Source organism: Hipposideros armiger, unplaced genomic scaffold (assembly GCF_001890085.2).
Source record: "Hipposideros armiger isolate ML-2016 unplaced genomic scaffold, ASM189008v1 scaffold_569, whole genome shotgun sequence".
In the NCBI taxonomy this organism is placed as follows: domain Eukaryota; kingdom Metazoa; phylum Chordata; class Mammalia; order Chiroptera; family Hipposideridae; genus Hipposideros; species Hipposideros armiger.
In genome coordinates this window covers 883,548-909,714 of record NW_017731919.1, presented here as the reverse complement: position 1 = coordinate 909,714, position 26,167 = coordinate 883,548, and the positions used below count along the sequence as shown (strand labels likewise).

At 47.9% G+C, this 26,167-nt stretch overlaps 1 protein-coding gene across 3 annotated transcripts; it reads right to left on the bottom strand.

The window, feature by feature from the left end:
• Positions 1-7,581: 7,581 nt before the first annotated feature.
• On the bottom strand, positions 7,582-24,903 carry ACVR1B (activin A receptor type 1B). 3 transcript variants are annotated; one of them, XM_019623926.1, is made up of 9 exons: positions 24,647-24,881; positions 23,562-23,810; positions 20,412-20,642; positions 19,135-19,241; positions 17,651-17,831; positions 16,449-16,605; positions 15,099-15,223; positions 12,179-12,309; positions 7,582-10,702 (listed from the first exon to the last, which is right to left on the bottom strand). In XM_019623926.1, the coding sequence occupies exons 1-9, from the start codon at positions 24,819-24,821 to the stop codon at positions 10,577-10,579; spliced, it is 1,482 nt and encodes a 493-aa protein (XP_019479471.1). In that variant the 5' UTR covers positions 24,822-24,881; the 3' UTR covers positions 7,582-10,576. The 3 variants fall into 3 exon arrangements, with proteins under 3 accessions (XP_019479471.1, XP_019479468.1, XP_019479470.1); XM_019623923.1 differs by lacking the exon at positions 19,135-19,241 and having other exon boundaries at positions 17,651-17,818; positions 24,647-24,903; XM_019623925.1 differs by lacking the exon at positions 19,135-19,241 and having other exon boundaries at positions 17,651-17,818; positions 24,606-24,689.
• Between the last annotated feature and the right edge of the window lie 1,264 nt (positions 24,904-26,167).

Below are 26,167 nucleotides of genomic sequence, written 5' to 3'. Positions count from 1 at the left end.
CTCGTGTCTGTGAAGGCGCTTGTGAGCAAGGGTCTTGTGGGCAAGGAAGGGGCTTGTGGGTGAGATTTGAAAAATTGGGAATGGATAGCTCGGGAGACTCGTGGAGCATCTGGTGGAGGGACAGTAAGGGGTCATCGTGAGCAGCTTTGGAAACCCGGGGAGAAGATTCTAGAAGATCCTGGGGACAGCAGGAGACTTTAGGCAAGAGGAGAGAGGTAGCAGGGCTGTGCAGGGGAAGGAGTATGGTGGGTGGGAGGGAAGTCCCTGGAGGGAGGAGATGCCCCTGAACAGACTTCCAGGGAGTGAGAGGGCCCAGGATTTCCCCTTTACACAGCTGCCCCAGTGGAGGTGAGAGAGGCTGCCTCCTCTTCTCAAGTCAAGGCGAAAGGGAAGCGGTGGAAACCCAGAAGGCAGTGGGCTTAATTTTGCCCTGTCCCCTCAGAGGGGCAGGAGTGGTCCCTCCTGGAGAAACCTCTCCTCAGCTTCTGATGTTGGAACTCAGATACCCGTTTCCCAGCAGACAGATCCTTACTATGGGGTTGACTCCCGGGGAAGACAATGTGCCTGAACTGAGCCGGTGCTCAGGGTTGAGGTATGCTCTCGGCCATTCTCTGACCCTTAGGGACAATCCCCAAGGCTGGGTTCCTGTGGCTGCCGGGCCACGGGAGAGGCGGGAATGACCCAGCTGAAGTCTCTGTCGTCAATGGTGTCCGAATAAGAAGTGAGAAGAAGAAGTGGAAGGCCAGGCCTGGTGTCTGAAGAGCGGCTAGCTACCACAGGGCGTCAGCATCACAAGCTGGGGGCTCCAGGTCCTGACATCATCCACTACACAGAGGCCTGGGATACACTGTCCCTGACTGTCCCCTCCTCCCATCTTCCCAAATCTGTGTTACGCCTTTATAGCTAACATTCATTGAGCATTTACCATGTGCCGTGCACCCTGTCCTGTGTGCGCTTTTACGTTTGGTCCTCATAACAACCCAATGAAATAGGTATCATCATCATCCCTTACAGACGAGGAAACGGAGGCCCAGAGAGGTTAAGTAACTTGCTGTGGGCTACTCAGTGGCAGTGCTGAGATTCAAACCCAGGCAGCCTGGTTCCAGAGCCTGCAGTCGAACACCATGTAAAGTTGTTTTCTTCAGTTCTTCACTCACCCTGCTTTTAAGAACTGCTCCGTGCCAGGTCCTAGCTAGGCACTGGGGTTAGAGGCTCTTGGTCTGGTAGGGAATGGTACATGTACACGTGCTACGTTAGACAGCTGGCATGAGGAGTTCAGAGGCACAAGTGACCACATCCACCTGGGGCAGCCAAGAAAGGCTTTCTGTTTCCTGTCTATCTCATTCACCCGTCTGTCTCCGTCTCCTTGCTTCCTTGTCTCCTTGACTTTCTGTGTCTGTCTCTTCCCCACCCCCAGGCCCCTGGGGCTCCAGCCCTACAGGAGGTGTGGGTGGGAGGGGGTGCTTCTCCACCCCTCAGTGATTACACAAGTCCAGATGGCAGGATGCTTGTTGGGTGGGGGATAGAGGGTGGATTGGGGACTGCCGGGAGCAAAGAGCTAGCTCCCTTCCCTCAGTGCCTTCCTCTTCCTCCTCCCATCTCTCCCCTTGGCACCACCAAGTGGCCATCAGCTGAGGGGCCGAGGGGGTGTCAGTGGGGAAACATGGGACTCTTGTGAAGCATTAGCACAGATGGACCCCTGGACCGTCTGCTGCCTGTTTCTGACAGACGGCATCTGTGCTGGGGGTGGGGTGGGGGTGGGGAGGCAAGCAAAGGCAGGAGAGGGGATGGTTTCTATTCTCTTCACTTCCATGCTTATCCCAAAAGGGACCTGCAAGAGGGCATATTGTACAACCTCTCCTGGGAAGGGCCACCACTGAACTTAACTGACACCTCCTTGCTGGAAACCCAGAGGAGTGGACGCCATGGGCATCACAGCTCTTGTGTCACGCAGCCCTATTGAGACATTGCTCCTCCAGGCTGAAGTAGAGGCAGACTCCTCCCCTCAATATGCAAGTCAGTCTGCCTCCCTGCCTGCAAGTGAGAGACCACCACCAGAGAAGTGAAGGTCACACAAGTTTCCTCTTCCTGCCAGGCAGAGAGCCCCGAGACAACCCCAGAATAAGAGTGGGCCCAGGAGATGCAGTTTCTGTCAGGCTCATGGCATATTTCCCCACATCCTGGAATTTCAGAGCTGGAAAGGGCCTTGTGGTCGAGAAAGATACCAGGTAGTCCAAGCCCTCATTTAGCAGAGGCAGCAAACAGGGGCCACGGAGGTAAAGATGGTGCCAGAACAGGCACTAGAATCCATTAGACCCCAGGTTTCCTGACTCCAGAGACTGTTTAATTCAGCTGCAGGTAGCTCCCCTGAGCGCTCAGAGACCCACGCCTGCTTTCTCCTCCAGGGAGGCGATGGTGAGCCCAGGACGCCACATCATGGGGTGGTGATGCCCTCTGGTGGTCATGAGTCTCTGGTGGAAAATCTTCAAATCAGATTGAAAGACTGGTGCCAGACTCCCCCTGGATTCCCAGCCGGTCTACAGATCTCTCACCACTCTTCTCCCACCCCAGAGGGTCTGTGTTCACCTGAGAAGCCAAGCTCCACTTTAGTCACCCGAGTTCTGGAATCTCACACCTGTCACCGTTAGGAAGTTGTGTTTGGATCCCAGCCAGCATTGCCCTCACGCAGGTGACATTCATCAGGAGGGCTGACAGGTGGTGGGGCCGTCTCGGTGCTATAATCTCCACGCGCCAGACAGTACACAAGGCCCCTAAAGCTTTGCCTTTTCCAACCCTGCACGACTTCCTCCTAAGCCCGAGTCTGTTGTCTAGAATCTGTTCTCCTTATCCTATCTTCTGTAGCTCCTTAAAAGCTTGGGAACGGGCGGGGAGGGAGCATAATGCTCGCTGCCGGCAACTTCATACCAGGACACCTCTCCCTCCTCTCTCCTCCCTCTGGGAAGCCTCCTTGCAAAAGCCCCATCGCTCTGGCTCCTCAGACATCTGCACTCAATCTGTACCTTATTCCTGAGAGTAAGTCCCTGTCTTTCAGAATGAGCTCCCCAGGTCTGGCTTCCTTTTGCCCTAGCTGCCCTGGCTCCCAGTTCTCCGGATAGGGCTTGGCAGGTGTTGGGGGCACAGACAGCAGGGGCTCGGATAATGGCCAGGGGGATGGTAAGACCCCTTCTCTTTGGCACAAGTCCTTGCCCAGATACCTAACAGGCAGCGGTCTCCCGTGGAGGAAATGGGGAAAGTGGCTCAAGCTCTAGGGAAGTTGGGGCACTGGGAGCAAGAGCTCCAGAAGCTCGGGACCCTCTTGGAGTCTCGCTCAGCATCAGAGCCCTAGCAGTCATTTCATCTCAGAGCTGGCAGGGATGACTGAGTCTGCCACCCAGGCTCCTCTGTGGGCACTGCCACTGCTTCTAAGCGGGAGAGGTGGGAGGGAGAGGGCCTGGGACTCAGCTGGCTCTCCGGTCAGGAATGAGGGGTTGGGCCCCCAGTTGCATGACACTGAGGGAGACATGGACAGCCGGTGGGCAGCTGACGGGCAGGGAGTGGTTGTTTTTCTTAACGGCTCCTATTGCTCAAGTTTCTACAGGATAGTGTCTATGTGTGGTATTGGGGCCCAAGGGAGCCCAGCAGCAGAGGGGATCGGTTATAACCCAAAGACTTGATTCTAGGGGGTCTGGGAGTAGGGACAAGGCAGATATGGCTGTTTATTTATGTTGGATATGGTGGCCTCTGAGGCTAGTCCCACCCAGAGGCCAGGGACCATCTTGCCTCTTGGGTGGGCATGGCAGGGTGTCTCTGACTTGAACATGTTAGACTGGCAGAAGGAAGGACGCGTTACCTCTCCAGCTTTCCTTACAACATCCGCACACCGCTTCTAGGACAGAGACATGTTTATAATAAATAAATGTTTATTTTACCCTGCCTCATTTCAGAATAGGTACAGATAGCTAGGACAGAAAATGACAGCTCTTAGGGCCCCAGGCTCCCCAGATCTCCGCCCTCTTGGCAAACACAGCTGCTCTGGTGGTTCATCCCTGGTTCCCTCTCCCAGGGGGACAGCATTGTGCAGCAGGCTCACATTCTCCTGTGTGCTCCAAACGGGTCAGCTCCCCTCTTTCCCTCACCATTTGCATTTGTTCAGGCCCTACGCCTGTGAATTCTACCATCTCTCCCTGTCCTCCAGCTGTTCCTGCTCCCACCACTGCAATTTCCTCCTAAAGTCAGCACTGTGATTGTCCCCAAACACATACAGGATCACATCACTCCCCTGCTTAGAACCCTGCTTTAAATCGCCTATTCCCCTACATCAGGAACGACAAAGAGGTTTTATGGGACAACTCCACATAAGCAGGCTAATTGAGGAAGATTTGGAGACCAAGTCCAGACTCAAGAGGAAAAATTACTGATAGAGGAGCACCGTCTGGGGTAAGTGTCACAGGGCAAGTGATGGCATTGGTGGTCTCCCAGGATGAAGCCTCACCTTCTCAGTACATGACAGCTCCAGCAGACTCCCTCATTATGCCCTTGGTTCCCTTGCTCTAGCCATACTGACCGTCTGTGGATCTTGAATGGTGACACACTTTTTGACTAAAACCTCTACTCAGTCAGCAGGCCAATGTCTACTCCAAAATAGATGTCACCTCTCTTGACCCCAACCTCCTGTCCTGTGATCCCAGGGCATGTGTCTGACCCTATCAGTGCACTTATCTCAGTCCATTGTAGTTACCTATGTACTAGTCCATTCCACCAGCAAGGGAGCCCCTGGAGGGCAGGGACTGTCCTTGGTTTCCCCAGGCACCTCATCTGTGCTTCCATGGATTGCTCTGTAAATGGGACCTGCCAAAATCTGCCTTATTGTTCTCTCTGTATAAATCCTCCCTCTTCCCTGAAGAGCAGGAATCAGATTGTTCTTCTTTGTATTCTGCCTACTGCTTTACACAGAGGTTGCTCAACAAGTGCTTATTATTGAATAATAATTTATTTAGAGCCCAGTCTACCTAATTGTTCCTTAAACCTTCCTACCCCATTAGCCCCCATCCTTGGCTTCCAAGGAGCATTCCAGACAGACCCAAGGCTACCTGCCATGTTCCTTAAATCCCATCCTGACTTTCAATTGGGTACGGTGCCAGTTATTTGGTCAAACACCAGTCTAGATGTTTCTGTGAAGGTATGTTTTAGATGTGATTAACATTGACATCAGTAGAGTTTGCGTAAAGCAGATTACCCTCCATAATGTGGATGGGCCTTATCCAATCAGCTGAAAGTCTGAAAACGCTGAGGTCCCCTGAGGAACAAGGAATTCTGTCTTCTGACTGCCTTCGGACACAAGACTGAAACATCAGTTCTTCCCTGACTCTAGCTTGTCAGCCTGATTTCAGACTTGCCAGCCTCCACAATTGTGTCAGTTCCTTCAAATCTCTTTCTCTATCTCTTGATCTTATTGGTTCTCTTTCCCTCATACACCATTCCTGGCTTGATCCAAAGCTTTCTCACCTCCTGCCACCTTCATTCTGCAACCCTCACGGTTCCTGAGTGTCTCTTGAATGCTGCTACCGTACTCCTAATTTTGTTTGGTTGTATTTAGCAAGCATGTTTTCCAGGTTGCAAAGATCAGAAGACATGGCCTGGTGGAACAGAAATTTAAGACATGTGAAACAAAAACCCAAGTGACACACCATTCAAGTCAACTCAGGTCTCCTATCACAGGCCTTACGAAGGTGTAACGCTGTTAGCAGCCTTCCAGGGCACATGAAGAGGTGCCAGAATGGTTGGCATTCTCATTTCCAGAATGATGTTGAACCTGCGGTCCATACCCTAGCGAACTATATAGGTCCATGCCTGGCAAGATGACTAATTATTCACAGGACGGCTTTTGAGCTGGGTTGTGATTAGCTAAAAGCCACCTCACCTTTTCTTCCAACGGACAGGTTAGATCAGAGTGATGCGGAAGCCATACTACCTGACACTTCAGCAAACCTGGGCTTTTGCTGTTATCTTTGTGCATAAAAGAATTATGGCCAGAGTGCAAGGACAATTTAATTAGCAGCTAATCTGGGTTATTGAGATATATGCCAAACTTAAAGCCAACTTCTAGAGGCAATTTACTTGATTTTCTCCAGCCAACAGTCTCAGGTGGGAGAACAATGGAAAAGACTGGGTAACAATCAGAATTTTAAAATACTGACAGACTGGAGCAATGGGCAGATTCTGTGGTAAAATTTAACAGGGTAAACATATAAGGTCCTGCACTTGCGGTCAACTTCCCTTATACTGGATGGCGGAAGGCGAGGGTAGCTGGATTTTACTCAACCGGAGACATGAGATGAAGCCCTGGGATGTGAGCTGCAGGTGTCAAGCGGAGTCTGGGATTCTTGTTCTCGGCTGTGCTGCCAGTTAATGTGTGCGTGGAACGTTACGTGGCCTTTCTGGCTCCAGGCTCCAGCTAGGTTCAGCAGAGTGCAGCCGGCATGGAGGAAGAGCATGGACCCATGAGGCTGGACGTTGGAAGGGCTAAAGGGCTGCAGTCTGTGATCAGACATCCTAAACCCAAGGTCTTTCCCACCCGTGAGCTACGTTTATTGGATTTATTGGCAATTTACTTGCCAATAAACTTCCTAATCCATAAAGAGAGGATGATAATGCCCACCTCATATGCTGTTTTCGGATTAAAGCAGTTCATATACGTAAAGCAAATGTTGGCACATTGCTTAGCACACAATAAGTTTTCAGTATTTGCTAATATTAACTAAAGAAATTCTAAGCTTTGCCAGATTCTTGATAACATGATAGCTGCCTTTAAGTATTTTAAGGGGCCTTATACGGAAGAGAGAAAGCTGCTCTGAATTGCCTGTGGACAGAAGTCACATGGAGGTTGCCGGGTTCGACACAAGAGATTTCTATAAGCACAGACGGCCAGCAGGCGGAAGTTGTAGTCCTGAGCATTACAGCACGAGCCCACCACCAAGTGGCAGGGATGCTGTCGGGAGTCAAGTGGCAGACTGGGCGGCCTTTAGGGTCCCACCTAAACGTGAGATTCTACGATTCTAGGACTTTTATCCCGGTTCCACCAGCGTGGAGATAGAAAGGAATTCACAGCCACTCACACACTGAAAATACCAGAGGAACCACTGGAGATGCCCATGTCCAAGTCACCTAAGCATCCCCAAATTTACATTTATACTCCAACTTAGGAGAGGGAAGCAAAAACTGAGGAGAGCTCTTAGGCTGTTTTCAAGACTAGGGGCTTTGTGACTAAGAAGGATCAAGACCCTCTTTTGTCTAAAGAGAAAGATGGTAAAAGACAAAATACAGGCAAAGCCCAAGGGAGGGTGTTTCCTGCTCCCTCTCACAAGCGAGGCCTTCCTCCCTCCATGAGACACAGAGGGACAGTCTCAGGGAAACCTAACATGAGCAGATCAGCTCCTCTTCTGATGTGACCTGCTGCGATTGGTGTTGACATCGTGCCCCAGCAAGTGGGAGGCAGAAACGCTGAGAACATCTGCCCATGCCCAACTCCCCTGACAACAGCTGGGTACAGTCGCAGATGGAAGACAGATGGCACCAGAAGAGTTCTGTGAATAAAACTTTAATAATGTACAGCAGAAATTGGACAGGCTCATTCTTATATTAAAACAAAAGATTTCCTATATTACAACTTATTTACATTTGCATACTGAAGAGGTAAAGTGTCTAAGTGGCTATTTTACAGTCCTTTCTAATAAAATGTACAAAAACAAACAGAAGTACCGAGAATGCCGTTCGGGGCCTTGATGGCGACTTAAGAACGGGCTTGGACTTGGTCTGTGAATCCAGAATCGAGAGGTGCAGGTCGCCCTAAGATCAGGGTTAGCCTCAGGGGGCCAAACACCACGGCTTCAGGCTGTAGTTTCTCCCCAGCTCTAACTCCTAACTCTTGGTGTCAAGAGTGGCGGTGGGGAGGGTGGGAGCTTCCCAAAAACCTGCTCAGTCTTCCCCGGGGGTGTGGTGAGGACAGAGGGGCCACCTGAAGAGTGGGCTAGTGGCTTGGGAGTCCCTGGGTTGAGGAGTATTGGCAGACCCCAGAGGCTGGTTGTGACTGGGGCACAGGAGTCTAAGTCCCATTACCACCTAGAAACCGCCAGGTTCTGCTGCAGGGCAGAGAGGTGGGGGGTCCGCAGGAGTGGGGAAAGGTACCCCTGATGACACAATTGGTATTCAAGGAAAATTAGTCAGTAGCCAGTAAATTGGCCCAAAGGGTTAAGGGATCTCCTTTAATGCAAGGAAAGAGGCAACACATCAGGAAAATAAATAGGAAGGCCAGGGGCATGGGGGAGACATGTAAGCAGGGAGAGGGCTTGCCCCCTCCTCCACAAGCTTTGGCAGAGAATCGCTGGGCTGGAGGCAGGGGTGCTTTGAGGCTGCATCCATAATATGCCTCCCTGGGGGCAGGAAGGGGGCTCACAAGAATGCAGTGATTGGGCCTCTCATGCCCACCACCGGTCTCTTTGGCGTGGGGGGGGGGCATCCTTGCTCCTCGGTGGTCTTCTATAACAGCAATCATTCCAGGCTCAAAAAGGCTCTCAGAACCAAGTATCGTTAGGAAAAATTCTGGTCTCAAAACAGGCACCCATTAACTTGGATCAGCTCCTTTTTCAGGGCTCCAAGAGCAGGACCCAAGCCTGTTTTGTTCATAGCTGTACTCCTGGCGCCTAGCACAATGCCTGGCATCCAGCATTCACTCAACAAACATTTTTTGAGTGAGTGCCTGGGGGAGAAGGTACGACCAGCTGGACAATGCACAAAAGGCTGCGGCCCTAGCGCAAACACCACTCATGGAATTGGGGGGAGGGATGGGCAGAGTGCAAGAGAGACTAACCCCCGGGGCAAGGAGGGACTCTCACTGCTGAGTGGGAACAGGCTCAGGTACAAGGACAGACATTTCCAGTGTGATTGAGCTATGTGCGCTTGATTGGAACTTTTTTTTTTTGTGGTTGTTTTTGTAGGGATTTCTTTAAAAACAAAGAGATTGAGAGGTAATTATCACACAGAGATGGTTTTCCTTTTATAAAAACTTAATAATATTAAAAAAAGTTAAAATCCAGACCCTCCCAATAAAATTAAAAAGAAAAAAAAGAAAAAAACAAAAAACCACTCCAGTTAAAAGTTATGGCTTCAAAGTTATATACCTAAGATATGCTGACCAAACCACCACCCACAACCGTGCTTCTAGACGTCGTTAAATACTACTCTCAGGTTAAATATCAGGTTCGGCTCAGGCTGTTCCCTTTAGTAGGCCCCTGAAGTGGGTGCAAGCCTCACATCTTCCCTCCACCGTGATCAGATAATCCAGTAAAACACCCATGCAGATGCCTCCCTCCCACCCGACACCCTCCCCACTTCTTAGCCCCCTTTCCCTTTCCCACCCTAAACCCACCACCACCAAAAATATACACTGCTGTTTCCAGAATCTGGGATATGAAAGACAGGTGTGACATTCCAATCTGAGTCCCAAGATCTGGGCTTCAAATTCCTTCCATGGCCCTTCCTTGATGCTGTTGAGGATGATGCCCCTAGGCTGGCTCGTTTCCCATGGTTGCCGCTGACCACAACACCCAAGACTTCTGCCAAGATGCTTTCCCTGCCCACCCCACCCCTCCCTCACATTGGGACCCAAAAGCCTAGCCTGCCATGGACAACTGAGCCAGCTTTGGTTCCACCGTCTGAAATGCAGGAGAGTGGTATTGACACAAGGTGGGCAGAGTAGCCTGCTAGGAAGGAAGGACCACCGTGGCTCAGGGTTCCGGGGGGAGGGGACAGAAAGGGAGGCCTCCAGGAAGGGCACCGGGACACGAGACACTGCTCACTACTGAACAGAGGCACCAGCACGCAGAGACGGCATGACCACCACACCCCAGACCTGCACATGCACAGAAAGCTCAAGCAGGGAAGTACGCACCGACACACACACACACACATACACACACGTGTAAGGGCGTGGCACGACCAGGCACAACAGGGGACGCACCTCGGCACATGCACACACGGCTGGACAGACAGGAAGCAGCTTCTGTCTCCACCGGCAGTCCCTCCAGATGTCCGTGTGAGGGCACAACACGGGGCCCAGAGCTGCCTGCGAGAGGGGCTGCGCCTCTGGTTCCTCTGGGCCACCTCGGTGTGCTGGGGTTGGTCCCTGGAGGAAAGCCCTCAGTGCTGCTTAGCACTGGCAACACGGCTTCGCCTGGGCCCTCCCAGGCCACCCGGTCACCACTCTTGGCTACACGCCAGATGCACCGGGTTTGTAGGACTTCCCACTACAACCAGTTTGAGTTGTGGCACTGAGTTCTCTACACCATTCGCTCTCAGAGTCTCCATGCCATTAGGAGGTAAATATAAAAGGTGTCTGTGTCTCAAACCCAATGTGGGAGTGGGTGGGTCTCCCGGGCTCTGTCCCTCCTGCAGGCCAGGGCTTCTGGCCACAGAGGGCTGGGCAGAAACGAGAGGTAGGCCTCCATCATACGCTCAACATGGCAGCTCTGTGTGTAGTCCTCGCTGCCCAGGGTTGCAATGTAGGGGGAGGCAAGCAGGGTTAGATCTTCACATCTTCCTGCACGCTGAGCTGGGAGAGGGTCTTCTTAATGCGCAAAGCAGTTAGGCGGGCCGCACCGTTGGCGTACCAACACTCTCGCATCATCTTCCCCATCACTCGTAACGCCTGCACAGAGACCCAGAGGACATCAATGTGACGCGGCCCTGTGCAAGCTTTCTGGGCCCTAGGCTTGTCCTCATTTCTCAGTGCAAAGTCTGTCAGAATCTCCTTTCCCACTCTGACCCTAGGGAAACGCTTTGCAAACTTCCCTCTCCCCTTGACTCACCCTTCCTTAGCGGACAGGTTGAGTAGGCGAAAGGAGAAAGCAGTAGCCTGGAGAGGGGAGACCTTCTCTGCAAGTACAGTCAGCCATTCTCCACCATCTGGGTGATCTTGAAAGAAATACCCGCAACAGCCTGATCTGAACATCATTTCTGTCAGGTTTGAGAATCCATTTTTATGACTGTTCCCTGTTCTTTTAAAAAGTAGCATGTGAACCAGGGACACACTGTGGCATGTGCATGCACCCAGCTGAGATGGGGGGTGGTGAAGAAGCAGGAAAGTAGGCCCTGAAAGCAATCTTGTCAGAGGTAGAAAGCTACACTGCCACTGCCTAGACCACAGTGGCCGGACCCAGAGGCGATACGGAAGGTCACCTACTGCCAAGTTCCCCACTTGCTGCCCTAGGCCAGTGGTTTTCAAATTCCTTTTAGCAGTGGAACCCACCTGTCTAAGTCCCATGGCAGGAGCCCCAACATAGAAGCAGCGCTGACTGAAGAGGGAGTGGGGTAGGGCAGTAAAACCTGTTCTTCTGGCCTCACACTCACCCTTTGAAGTAAACCCAACCCAGGGGTTCCAAGGAACCGTTTGGAAAATGTAGTGAGAAGGCATCACCTAAAATGTGAACTAAGTCATTCTGTTCAACGCAGAAATGCCCTCTAGTGGTTACAGTCCTTAAAAGCAGAGCCCTGAGGGAAAAGGAAGCCAAGTGCACTTAGCTAGGCAAACCCGATTTCCCCTGAAGACTCTTAAGACCCCAGAACTCCATGTTTATTAGGAATCTGTACCATAATTTGTCCTCATATCAATTCTTTCCACCAAATGTTGTCCTCTCCTCGCTTCATCTGCCCTCTCTACCAAATTCATACTCACCACACTCTCCTCCCTTCTGAGGTGTTCACAAGGCCACTCCCTCACAGACGTGTCCTCACTAAGTCCAGGCCCTTATTCTTCTACACCCCTCATGAAGGCCTTTTATTCACCTGGCCACAGCACTCAGCTCACCCCAGTGGCTCCAGAGCCATTTTCTAGTTAGACAGGTCTAACAGCTCCTGTGCGGTTTTTTGGTTACTGTTTCTCATTGACTACCTCTCTTATCTGTGTCCTGGGGACCTTTTTCTTCTACTAGGCTGTCCATTCCGAAGGGGACCCTACAGAGCCCAGGACAAGGGACTGTGGCCCCTCAGGGCTTAGTATATAATAGCACATAATGGTATATCATACTGACACACTTAGGGTTACCCTCGGAGGTTGGCCCATGGTCAGGTAAGGTAGAGGAATCAGGTAGGTGGGAAAGCGGCACCAGGCAGGGGAGCTTCCTACCTCGTAACTCTGCCACCAGTTGGGGATGTTGGGACGTAGCTTCTGGTCACATACGACCTTTCGCATTTCCTCAATGGAAGGGTCAGAGGGCACTAAGTCGTAATATGGCAGCTGATATTCTTCATGGACTCCTGGGTGAAAAGAAAACATCCACCTCAGTTACCAAAAGAAGGAACTGATTACTCAAAAGCCAACAAGAACAACCACACTGTGATCTGTAAATACTACTTTCCACTAAAAGGGACCATGGCTCCTTGGAGAGCTTCGTTGATCTAGTTATGGGACAAGATTAGCCAGGAACATCTTTTTCATACCAAAAAGCAAGGAAACTATCAAAGACGACTGAGGTCAAGTCAAAAGGCACCCACTTGAAAAGCTCCCAACTAGCCAAAGATGAGAACATTTAAGCAACAGTAAGACTAATACCTTCAATGCCATCAAATATTTAAAATCCACCAGTCCATAACGATACTAAACAACAACAACAACAAAAAACCCCAAAACCTCAGTCACCTTTGTAGGATGATAGGGAACAAACTCGTGATTTTGAAAAATGTTAAATGGAAATTAATATTTTTCTTGCTTCTCCTAGTCAAACTATACATCTTGGTAACCAAACAGATCATTACAGGAAGTTTCTCTTTCAAGAAGAAATCTAGCTAATACATGAAGATTGACAGAATTAGAATATTAATATTTTTCAACCTCTAATGAATTTGGATTTGAACAATGATCATCAATGGCCATTAACATCACAAAAAAAGAGAGATAAGGGCCAGCCGAGTGGCTCAGTTGGTTAAGAGCTTGCTCAGGAGTTTGAGCTCTGAGCAACAGCGGTTCGAGTCCAGCCCTGAGCTGAACTGCCAACAGATGGCAGGATGGCTCAGCTAAAAAAAAAAAAAAAAAAGAGAGAGAGAGAGATAGCTAGTATTATGTGCCTTATAACAGAAGGATTTTTGGTGGGGGGGAGGGGAAGTAAGTGTGCGAGTGAGAGTGTGTGTGAATTTGTGTGTGTGTGTGAGTGTGTGTGTGTGTGTGTGTGTGTGTGTGTGTTTCTAGTTGTTAGATCTAGCTATCATAGGAAATTCACAGGAACAGTAGACCATGTGAACGCCACGAAAAGGCAACCAGCAAAATTTAGACAGGAAATCTTTACAGGACAAACGACTGGATTCTCCAATTAAAAAAGAAAAACACTGGAGGTGGAACCTGTAGGTTATAAGAGACTTAAGCGGTGCATCAATCAACTACAATGGATTAAAATTATTTGAATCCTGACTTGCACAAATTGTTTTAAAAAAATTTAGAAGAAAATTGGGGAACTCTCAACACTGACTGATGTTAAATGATATCAATAATTAATGTTCATTTTTTTTTTAGCTGAGCCACCGTGCCACCTGTTGGCAGCTCAGCGGCAGCTCAGCTTGGGCCGGGAATCAAACCGGCGACCCTGTTGCTCAGAGCTCTTAACCAACTGAGCCCCTTGGCTGGCCCCAATGTTTGTTTTTTAAAGTGTGATAAGAGTATTATATTTTTAAAGTCCTTATCTTTTAGACCTACAAACTAAAATATTTTCCACAATGAAAAGTTAATTTCAAAAATCCAAAGGCACAAGCTTTCTTGTGCCTTTTTCCAGGAAAAATCCTGCTGTCCTGAGCTAATGGGAAAGATTTTTAAATAGAATCCAACTTAGTAATTATCTAAGGGTTAGCTAAGAGTTTAAGCTCTGGCCTTAGTCTGCCAGAGTTTGAATCCTAGTTTATTAGCTGTGTGACCTTGAACAAATTACCTAATTTCTCTGTGATCATTTTCTTCATCTGCAAAATGGTGACAATAGTACCCATTTTATAGGTTTGCAAAAAAGATTAAATAAATTTATACATAACAAGTGGTGAATGTTAGCATTATCATTATACACGTAGCCTCCATTTCTAGATAATATGAGGAAGAAAAAATTAACTTATTCAGGTTAAGACCTGTGTGACCAGATTTTACTTAATCTGCTTTCTGTATATAATCATCAAAATTTAAAAGAAGTATAATTCCATGAATAATACCTGGATGGCTTCTCCATAATTTGTATCTTACCAAACATATAGATGAAAAAGGCAATAATATAGAAAAGGGTTCTGCTGGAAGACTCACTAGTTCTTTTTAATTATTTATTTTTAATTTCATCTAATTCACTTCCATTGACCTATAATCTCTTATATCAGAGAGAAATGTCTGAGGGTGGGGTTCTAGTGGGTCTTGAACTTGATCACATGATAGAATACTTTAAAGTCATTATAAAATACTGATGTTACTATGCTAATGATAAAACTGTTTTCTGCTAAATATGATACAACCTTTTACTGGACTCTGACATGAGTGAGTAGTTGCAAATTCCAAAGATTTTAAAAAGAAATACAGGAGAAAAAAATTCATTTTGAGAAAATTCTACACATTTAGCCTTTTCCTACAAATTGAGAAATCACCACTATTATTTTATCAGTGAACCCCATGTTCCCCAGGAACGTAACTTGAGAGCCAGTGTATTAAGCATCTACTGCCTCCTGTATAAAGGAGACCCCTGCATCAGTCCTGTGCTATTTCTGCCCGGGGCTTTCCCAACCTTCATAGACCAATACAAACAATGTGTGTTTTAAAAAAAAAACCAAACCACCGAATTAGCCTCCTGAATGGTTGCCACAATGTAAAACACTATTTCAGAAGCTGGTCTAAAGAGCAAACACACCCTTCGTACGGCTGCTTCCAGGGTTCCCTCATCTTTGATGAGAACCCTAAGTGTGATGGGCTCTGGCACTAGGCATCCAACAGGTCGTAAAAAGAGAGGAGGAGGCAGAACACCAGCACCCTCAGGTGATCCAGCATCCTGGACCGGGAGGCAGGAGCAAGAGAATGCAGAAAGGAAAGGTACCTCCAGAATTGCATCTTCGGGCAATCTCCCAGTATACAAGCCCGAGGGCGTAGATATCAGCACATTTAAAGGAGTCAAAGTGCTTCATGTTAATGGTTTCATCAAGTACTTCAGGGGCCATGTATCTGCAACAGCAAAGGAAACATGATCACACATAGAAAAAGATGACTTCTCTCCTTAAGTCAAAGTATTGGTTCAGGAACCCTCTGAATGTGGGTGAGCATCACCCCAAGAAAGCTCATTGAGGAAGAAAAAGTGACCAACTCTCTTTATTACAAACTCCCATGTGTTTTGGATTCAAATCTAAACACTTCAGCATAGGTTTGGTGATGCTAGGTTACCTCTGCTTTTTTAACCATCAAGATTGTTTTTGGCATACTTTGATTTCTTGGCAGAGGTACTTGTGCTCTGGGTCACAGGGCAGTTAACAGTACATAATATCTGATTGCTACTGAGGTCTTGGACTTTATTAAATGCAGCCACAGTGATGAGTTGAGCTTCAATTTCATCCTACATTTCTTTTGTTATCTTACCTAATTGTAGACATGTGAAAATTAATTCTAGATAGTCATCTAAGTCCCCTTCAGCTAATTAGTACTACTAGAGCCACCCGCCTCTACACACATGCACGCAGGCGCACACACACAGAGTACGGCGAATCAGGAGATCACCTCAGGCCTCATACTCTGGGGCCTGGGTCATGCATTCAGGTCAAAAGGAAGGCAAAAAAGCAGCAGCACAATTCAGTGAAAGTCACTGAGATTCAGCAGATAAACGGAGCTCCTCTTCCATCCTATTAAAAGACAGTTCCATTTTGGAAACTGTCAATCTGCAACCACAACTCCTTACTCTTTACTTCTGTATAAAGCAGGAGGCAGACCCATAATCCTTAGGGTGTCCCAAGTTCCACCCTAGATTACCTCTGCTCTGGCTTGGCAAACCTGCTCTCCGAACCCCAAGCAAAACACACCTCCTGCCTTCTCAGAAGTCTCTGTACAATCCACCCCTTTGGCTGGCAACATTCCCCTTTTCCCTCAAACAAGCCTGGTGCCCATGCCCCCTCCAAATCTTGCTCCAGATTTTTTCTCCGCTGCCTTCCTCTTCCCGACACCAACACCTCCATGTATACAGTTCTGTGGAGCTGTGCTCTTGGCACTCATATCTGTTGGATGTAAGGCTCGTCTCCAATGCCTTTCCATGTGGGGAGGGGGTGTTCAATTCAACTTTTGGCTGTCCGAGAGCAAGGCCACACTTCCTTTCTCTACATCTCCTCCTGTGCAATGGGGAAGGTCACATATGGGCTACTTGGTACAAGTGTAGGGTAAGGGCAGAGGCCCCGGGCCTTCCTACCGTTTGGTTCCCACCCTCTGATTTGGGGCAATGTCAATGGTGTCGGTGACAGCATCATGACGGACAGCCAGGCCCAGGTCTGCAATGGCGCACATGCCGTTTTTCTTCACCAGGATGTTTTTCGACTTTAAGTCTCGATGAGCAATTCCAGGCTTCCCTGGAGAGAAAAAATAGGGATCTTTAAAGAAAGATAGCAAAAAAATGTTAAAAGCATAGACTCTGCAGCCAGACAGCATGGGTTCGAGTCCTGGCTTTGACTCCCACTAACCCAGTAACCCAGGAAAAGCAACTTAACCCATTTGTGCCTTGGTCTTCTCATCCATAACACAAGACTAACACCAGTACTTACTTTATGGGAATGTTGTGAGGATTAAATGCATTAATGTAAGTAAAGAGCTTAGAAGGGCATGCGTATTAGCTAATATTACTATTAACACTACTACTACTTGCCTTCCCTGGACTAATATGCTCCAGTATTGAATTGCTGAGGAATTCAAAGAAACATTGCTGCGCTGGCTAGGTTCTCAGAATCAAACAAAATCACTAATTAATAAGGACTGCTAATATCACCACGGAGGCGGCGAACAGGACCCAACTCTAGAGGGTGATTTTCTGTCATGGCCAGCAAGTGCTGGTGCCCTGGTGAGGCAAGCAGCAGGGAGCACACCTGCTACCACAACCAGATCCAGGATTTCCTCAAAGCTGATGTTACAGTCAACAAGCAGGGATGCCCAAGGTTTTTTTCCTCCAGGAAAACCTTCCTAGATTAGCAAAGCCCAGTGTCTAATCCACCAAGCTGTCCCCAACAATGAAAGTGTGAAGTTACTAAACTGAAGCTCCTGTCTCATGAGTGTGTTGAGTTTTCTTAGTTTCACTCTTTCACATATGCACTGTGGGCTTCTGAGATGATCACTCAATGACCTCTAGTTCACCCACCAACAACTTGTCAGGCCATGGAATGAAAAATAACCAGACATTTGCATCAGGATCCCTAACGGAGTTATGTAGACAGGTGGAGAGAATCCCCCTGGAGATCCCCCTGTCTTCATTCCAGTCAAGTTCAAACCTCTCTCCTTTAGATTACAGTTCCTGAGGTACAGCTCCAACTATCTCAGTAAAAAGTTGTTCTGGGAACTAAATCAGGGTGGAATAAGCTTTTAAAGCCCACCCAACTCCACTGTCCCTCGGATGGGTCCACTCACCTTGGGTGCCCACAATCTCCATGTGCAGGTGTGCCAGCCCACTGGCAGCAGACAAGGCCAGCTTAATCATCCCCTCGATTGTCACTGTGTACCGGTTAAGATAATCAAACAGGGAGCCGTGCTCATGATAATCCGAGACGAGCCACAGCTGGGTCCAGGTGCCATTATCTGTTGAGAAGCACAGAGGAGTTACAGAAAAGGCACAACCAGAGAGGTTAAGGCAGGAAGGGAAGACTATGTACCACACAGACTCCAGTTAGACTCCTGAATTCCTGCTTCTCGTCTCCACACGTCCCTAGGCCCCCTTCTTGCCTGTTTCATTTACAGGTGTCTACCGGTTTTAGGCTCCAGGAAGGACAGAAGAACAACATTTATTTCTTAGAACTGCTCGCTTATTTCTTGTAGGTAGCTGTGGGCTTCTGAACACTGTTCCACTCTGACACCAAATTTGAGATGTGAGGCATCCAGGAGAAGAGGAAGTGTGTGCTTAGGGAAAGGAAGAGGTGACGACTGCAGGAGTGCTTCTGATTCTGACAGGACCTGCTCATCAACACACTCGCAACCATGAGTGGTTGCATCCACCACCACTGAAGAGTAAGGCTTCGCAGACCCTTCTCTGTGTTCTGTGTTGGAAGTGCCTTTGAGCACAGCCTGCCCCAACACCTGTCTCCTTTGAGCACAGCCTGCCCCAACACCTGTCTCATTTGTAGCATTTCTTTCCTAAGTCCATTTTACTCTTACCAGGCTATGAGCTCTCTATGAGAGTAGGAAAGGGCTCCTTTGTGCATTATTGTATTTCAGACCAAAAACACTTTTCAGTGTATGAAGAACACATGTCCAAATATTCCAGAGAGGTCACCTTATCCTCAGAAGAACAACGAAAGGCGGACAGCATACACTTTTACACATGGGGGTGGGAGGTGGGGGGTGATATGTGTGTATGTGTGTGTGTGTGTGTGTGTGTGTGTGTGTGTGTGTGTGTGTGTGTGTGTGTCCCCGTCCACGTACTCATGCAGTGGAAAGGAGGAGAAGGAAGAGAGGGAGAAAAAGAAAATCTAATTAGGTTATGATGCGGTCAATAGGAAAATTGGAAATTGAATTGAGATCTCCCCAATTCCAGACTGGTGCTAGTTCCAGGACACTACACTATATATATTGTGTTAAAAAGGCAAGAATGAAGGAGTCTGCTTTTTCTCCTCCCCTGGTCCTAACGTGGGTTTCAACAGCCGATCCCTACTCACACAGCTGCCAGAATCAATAAAGGGAGTGGCTCCGGGAAAAGCACCAATTTTGGCATCCCTGGTTGTCAACAAGGGGTCTCCCCCACACACCCCTCTTACCCTCCAACCAGCCCAAAGTCTTGAGGGCCCTGCCAATAAATTAAAAGGGAAGACATCTTATGATTCTTAAAAATATATGTAAGATTTAAATTTTATCCAAAGGTGATGCTGTTTGAAAAAGGAGCAGCCAATTCAGGAGGAGTAAAAATCCTCTCCTCCCCTTCTTCCCTTGTGTACGAGTCCAAGACCCTTCAGCTTGCGGGCAGCTGAGGTCACTACAAACCCCCACAGCAATGTAAGGAATGAACAGTCTGTTGGTGTTTTCGGAAGGAAAAATAAATACTCAGCATCTTCCATAGGCTTTGTAGACAGGAACTTCTAAAAATTGCTGTGGGAGCAGAGTGTGTCGTCGCTGCCAGAGTCTAAAATGTAAAGCCCATCATCACCTCGTGGTCTTTGACTTCAAGTGCACTGCCTGCCCACGTGTCTGTTGTCCCCTCCTCCTGCGAGCTGTGAGGGCAGGGACTGTGTCTTATTCTTATGTGTGATGATCCAAGCAGCTGGCAGAGGTCCTGGCCCACAGGGCTCAACAGTGTTATTGAACCGATGAATGAAATTTCAGTTCCTACCCACTATCTCAGAATCAAATACAATCCTCTCAAAAAGGCCATCATAGTCTGGCCTCTATGACCTCTCCGCTGTCTTCTGCTGTGACATAACCATCCCAAGTCACCTGCAAGTTCCCAAACACACTTCCCCTTTGCACATGGGTCAGGAGTGCCCTTCCACTGGCTTTTCTGGCCTCAAACTCAGGTGTGACCTCTCTGTCCCTCACCTCACCCCCAACTGTGCTCACTAGAACAGCTCATTTTTTATTACTTCCTATAATTTATTCATTACTTTGTCTCTTTACTAGTCAGTGAGGTCCTCAAAAACGTGGATTTGCCTGCCCACACAAGAAAGACTCAAAAACTAAAGCAAAAACAGAAGAGAGAGGAAGGAGGAAATAAGGAACCTCGGGTACAGTGAACCCAAAGCTGAGCTTGGAGGCCATAGAGCAGCACGTTGCGGGCAGAGAGGTCATCCTTCTGATGCGCCTGCTCCACTGCAAAAGTGTGTCTGCTGCTGGTATGTCACAGAATGTGGATGACACGCTTTTCTGGGGCCATCCTTTCCCGGGGTCCTCCAGGGACTACCCTGGGGGTGGGTTTGGGCATGTCATGGAAGGGAAAGTGAACAGGCAGGGCAACAGGTTTATCTTGTTTCTCTGCTTAATAACTGCTTATTTACTTGCTTAGTAACCTGGGTTTCTGTATAAGCTTTTTGTAGAAGATAAGTTTGAAAACTATTACCTTATTTAGATTTTCCTTTCTATGGGTAGTGCCTATGAAGGCAAGCAGAGCTGTGCTGTCCCCAGTCGCCCCTCCATCTGGGACTAGGGTTGGCTTTCGGACACCCTGTATCCAAACTTAGCCCTTTACCTTTATTGTCAGCAGCAATAAATCCAAGGATGTTTTCATGGCGCAGCATGACTGTCTGGTATATCTCTGCTTCCCGGAACCAAGACCGTTCTTCACGAGAAGAGAAAATTTTCACAGCCACATCACCACCCCTCCAGCGGCCACGCCACACTTCTCCAAACCGGCCCTTGCCAATAATCTCCTGTAAAACGATGGTTCGGGCAACGGTACGCTGGACAAAAAGGGGTAACCCTATGGACCAAAGAATGGAAAGAAAGCAGACATTGTAAATTTGCTAAACTTTGTAACTCCCACTTTCACTGCCACACTGGAAAAGCCCTTACCCACAGTGCCTCATGTTACACTGGTCCACTGACCATGAAGAGCTGCAGCTGCCCTGTACCATGTCCAGGTAATCTACCAGAAAGCTAAGCCAAGCAGTGACTGAAAGTGAGTGAACAGGGAAAGGGAAATGCATAGGATTAGCTGTTCCTCATCTAAGTAATTTGTCCTCTCAGTTAGTGTGGATGACAGGTTTGAATATAAATGCCTGACCAGATTTACCAACTTTGCAGCCAGCCTCTTGTAGGCCAATCCACCCACATCTGCCTCATGCTGTTGGAAGCAGAAAGAGGGCAGAAGAGATTCAAGTAGGGCTTGAGCACTGGGACTGCCTTCTGGCAGCTCTGCTCCTTGGCCACTAGAGGGCGGTGCTGTGTGGTCCATGAAAGCCAAATTGTGGTCCGGGCATATAATGTTTCTTCCCTCTTCAAAGAGATTAAACTTCTGCTCATAGGAGGAGCTCTAGATGTAGAATGGGAGACTACCCATGTTTATTCTAAGATTAATTTTACTGTCTTTATAGGACTCATTTATTGCCTCATTTGACTCATTCAATGTCTCCCAATCTATCCATTCACTCTTACCATCATGACTCTTAGCTCTCTCACTTCCTCTCCCTGACCAATAAATAAATAAATGTTATTAATCCCTAACTCTTGTGGATGTGAACTACGCTTACTATGCATTAGGCACTATGCTAATAAGGGCTTTACATAAATTATCTCATTTCCTCACAACCGCCTATAAGATGGGTATTGTTATTATCCCCATATAACAGATGAGAAAACTAAGGCTCAAAAGGGTAAAGAAATTCATACAAGCAGTAAGTGACAAAGCAGGGTTTAAAATCTAGGACTGATTCCAAAGTTCATGCTTTTAACTACAACAGTACAGAACCACCAAAATGTTTCTCAAATTAGGCCCCTTCTCCCCATCCCCTTTGAGCCAGTCTTAGTTCTGGCCCATCTTTAAAACACTTGCAACTGGTCTTTCTGCCTCCCAGCTCACCCTGCTCCTGCCCTGCAACCCACACACAGTCCTGCCTCACCCTGCCCTTCCTAACAGGAGGGTGGTAAAGGAATGAATGATCTTCCAAACCACTGCTGGAACTCCTTCCACAGGAAAACATGAACATCTCTTTCCCCCCATGAAACCTGTCAGTAGATGCCGCTCGTCCTGTGACATAAAGCACGGCACCCAAGGCCCTTTCCACCTTCGTCAGCCTGCCTCTCCCCATCCCCAGTGTGGGCACGCCATGCGACCTTCTTATCATTTCCTAAACACTGGGTGAACTTTCATGCCTTTTTGTCCTTTTGCTCGAGGGATTTTCCTTGGCCTGGAATGTTCCCTGCCCTCTCACCTCTCTTAAAACTTTGAGCTCAGTCTTTAAGACCCTTTAGAATGCATCCTCCCATGTGAGACCCTTCTCAACAATCCCTGTCTCTTTTATCCAACTCTGGCTCAGCCTCCTTCTCATCTCTGTTTACCCTGAATCACTGAGCGGGTATTCAACATATATTTGTTCAGGCGAACTGAGTCAGTCCCATGAGCAGCAAGGACTTATTTACTTTAAATCCACAGTATTAAAACTTCAACACTTTGGAAGCTCTGCATATTCTGAATTAAGAATGGACTAAAACATCCAGAGAGAAATAGTTACTAATCATTTTACTCTAGTTTAGTAACTGCCGTGGACCTTCCCAAATCTCAGCTAGTTCTGATCTTTAAAAACAGACTCCAGAAAACTCGAGCTACCCTCCCTCCTATAGCAGCAAAGTCACAGAGTCAGTCGCCCAGTTTTAACCACTGCCCTACCTCTTTCAGCGAAGAACAAGCCATACATGTCCTCTCTTCCTAAAAATATGCAGTTTTTAAATTCAAAAGATGTCACAGCTCAAAGTATTCCTGTGTTCAAAGAGGAATGTCTAGCCATGACTGATGGGATAATTTCCCTACAGAAGTCTTGTCACATGGCTAGGAAACATACATAAACACAAAATTCTCACCAGTATGATTCTATGTTTTTGCTAGAATGGCAAAAGTGACCTCTGTGGATGATTTTTTTTGTTTGTTTTAACAAGAATACCGCCATCACTAAAATAATTGTTTATCTTCAAAAAAAAGACTCTTTTGCAGTCATTTTCACATCTAATAGCTAGCTAAGCTATATACCCTGAGACCTGAACAATCCAATTCACTTTACCTTAAAATCTGGTTTCACATCAAGGTCCATTGTTTGGTTCAACCCCCTCATCTAAGAAAGACTTGGTTACCAACAGGCAGTGCAGGAAATGGTGCCGATGCCATGCTGGAAGCCCAAGCTGCCTTTATTTAAGCCCCCACCACAAACCCCTGGGCAGCTGGTACAAGTCAATGATTCACCAAACCCCAGCTTTCAGCTTTACTCAGTGTCCTTAAACTCCCCTTGTGGTTGCTCAGAGATCAATGATTAGCTGTCACCACCTCACAGGAACTCGGCACACTCCTGTTTCTCAAAAGGGGCCCTTAAATTGAGCACTCCGCTGCTCAGGTGGAACCAGGTGAATTTGTCCTGTAGCTGGATGGTTACAGGACTTGAAAAGAGGCATGGCTTCTGGAATGGAGAGTTTTGCATTTGACCTTTGGAATCCCAGGGAATGAAAGATTTCTGTGAACCCATTATCTTATCTTATTACATGTCAGACTCCAAAAGAAGAGGAAGTATGAAACCAAATGACTCAGTGCTGCTAGAAACAAGTGCAAGGCCCAGCCTTTTACGTAAACACCCTATCCTGCTGGGAAGCAGCGATGAAGGCCAACAAAAGACACAAGGCCTGAAGAGCTCAGTACCTGAGCCAGACCCTGACGTGGAGAGATCGTAGACAAGATCCTGGAGCGTCTTGTCTTTGGAAAGACACATCTCACACGAGGGATCTTCCATGTCCAGCCTCTGGCGGTTGTGATAGACGCGCTGATGATAGTTAATGACAAGGAAAACAACGATGATGATGAGAAACAGGAGGAACACTGGGCCGGCAATAATGCCGACCAGCTCCACAGGGCCCCACATGGAAGGGTGCTCAGGCTCCTTGAGGTGACCTGGTCGAGTGAGAGAGGAGAGGGAAAGAACAGAGAGTAAAAACAAGGGAACGTGTGGGCCTTATTCATCCCCAACGCCTCCCTCCAAGTGAAAATGCCCTTTCCCTCTCCCCGTGTTCAAGTCAAGGTGTCTTTGATCTCTCTGGTCTTACGGGGCTCGTTTGTCTGCCTGGATGCTCTCAAACGCAAACGCAAACCTCTCTAGTGAAGGAGCCCTTTGCAGCAGTCAAACCTACAACCTACTTTGTAATTTCACAGCATGTCATGGTACTATTCCCACTCAGTGCCCCAGACAGATGCCAGGTTCTACTCTTCAATTCATAACAGCTTCCTTAAGCTCTGCTCCGGTCTCTCCCTCCTCTGATCTCCCCAGTAATACCTTCTAAACGGTAGATTTGCAAAGGGGTGGGATCTAATACTCCACAGCCTTGATCACTGTCCTTATTGCCCAATTCTAGCCCCTCCTCCCATTTTGCCCTCACCCTACCCCAGCAGCTATCTTCACACGGCCCTGGGGCTGCCTCCTTCAGGATCAGTCCCACACCCTCCCCTGGGATCCCTGTCTGGATAGCCCCACTCAACAGCTGCCTATGACCGCTCAGCCACTATCCAAAATGCAGCTTTCACCTCTAGGACCAGCTTGACAATCTGTGTCCCTCATTCTCTAATCTACAAACCTGATGTGGGAGGAATCCCATCCCTTATCATCTTGGGGAATATAAGAAAGGTACCTTTACCTATCATCAAAGGGATTGGGAAAGAGTAGAGAAGGATGAAATGACAGGGGTGCCCTACCTCCAAGATGAGCCAATAGTCCAACAAGGGTGTCCACTCACCACTGGGCACCCTCAGGTCGATCTTGTTGCAGAAGTCAGTATAGCAGCAGTGGGTGTTGCGTACATCCGAGGAGCTCAAACAGTAGAAGGGCTTCCCAGCGGGGACCAGCTCCACTTTGGGGATGCAGGTGCGCACATGGTGCTCCATCCCATCCAGGTTGAAAATGGAAACCATACAGGCCCCATCTGTTTCACACGTGGAGTTGGCCTGTAGGCAGCTGGTGCACGTACACAGCAGAGCTGCAGGAAATTTGGGAGGAGACGTTGACATCAATGATCGGATCTTACCCTAGGTCCTTTTCCAGACTTAGAATATAATCCCTTAGCATACTTGTTCCAAAATAAGTAGCTTTTATAGAGATGGGGCCAGAAAGATATCCTCAATGAGGGCGCAACCTTTTCACCTGTTTCTTTAGCACACAAACAAGGCTTTTTAGGCCCCACCATTTTCCTCTAAGTGCTCTATTTTATGCCTGTGAGACACAGAGAAACTACTTTTTTGAACTCTGCCTTAGACTTAGAGTTATTACAAATTATTATGTGACTGGGAAAGGGTTTCCTTTCAATTTAGATGCCTGAGCATGAGTGGAAGGCACCTTCCCTTTGGAGAATATACGTCTCTGCCCCAACACACATATACAAACTCTATCCCAAACCACCTACGGTTCCTAGGAGCCTTCATCACCCCCACCTCCTTTCTCCAGCACTCGGCAGCCCAGTTTCCTGAATGCAGTCTGCATGCTCTCATACATTCTTTTGCTGCGATGCTTTTTTTCTGGCTAATTCCAAGAAATCCTTTAAAATTCAGCTTAAAATTCACTCCCTTTGAAAGCTTCCCGACTAGTACAACACCCTCTTCCTTTAGTCCATGGCAGGGGTGCCCCTCATGAGAGGCAAAAACTATATCCTCCAAAGAGGATATTGGTCAGTACCTCATAAAGTTATTGTAAGGATTAAATGACCTCATGCATAAAAAGCGCTCAATAAATTTAACCCACTATGAAAGGCCCTTGAGTATAACTTTAAAGAATGTTATACACACACACACACACACACACACACACACGTTAATATATAAAATTTTTGTGTTTTTTTTTCAAATAGTGTACGCAGTCATCTCTGGGACTAGACATCTCTGAGTCTTGCTGGGTGTGTATTATACGTAAGTGTGTACTGTTGACAGGAAATTACTGTAAATGAATTTGGTGCCTCTGACAGCCAGTTCAGCAGCCCTGGAGTCTGAAATCCTTTATTTATCTGTCTAACAAGAATAGCACAGACAGCAGCAGTTGGTTCTCCCCAACACTGTCTCCCATGAGCCTAACCTAGCCCTGACCCTTGGGATGGGCAGGAGTGTGACTGTAGCCACTAGAATCCTTAGGTTGGGACTCACAGCACTGCATGAAGCACTTGTCCATCAGGAGATGGAGGTGGCAGGGCCCACCCAGGTTCCAGGCAGAACACTAAATGAATACTACCTGGATACCAAGTGAGAATGTATTCAAACTAAGGCTCCTAGAG

Coding starts and splice junctions, on each gene's coding strand:
- ACVR1B (XM_019623926.1), bottom strand. CDS start 24,821: ATGGTTTCCATTTTCAACCTGGATGGGATGGAGCACCATGTGCGCACC. Junction 16,606..17,650: donor GGAGATTGTGGGCACCCAAG/GTGAGTGGACCC, acceptor TTTTCTCTCCAG/GGAAGCCTGGAATTGCTCAT. Junction 10,703..12,178: donor ACTGGTGGCAGAGTTACGAG/GTAGGAAGCTCC, acceptor GTCTCTGTGCAG/GCGTTACGAGTGATGGGGAA.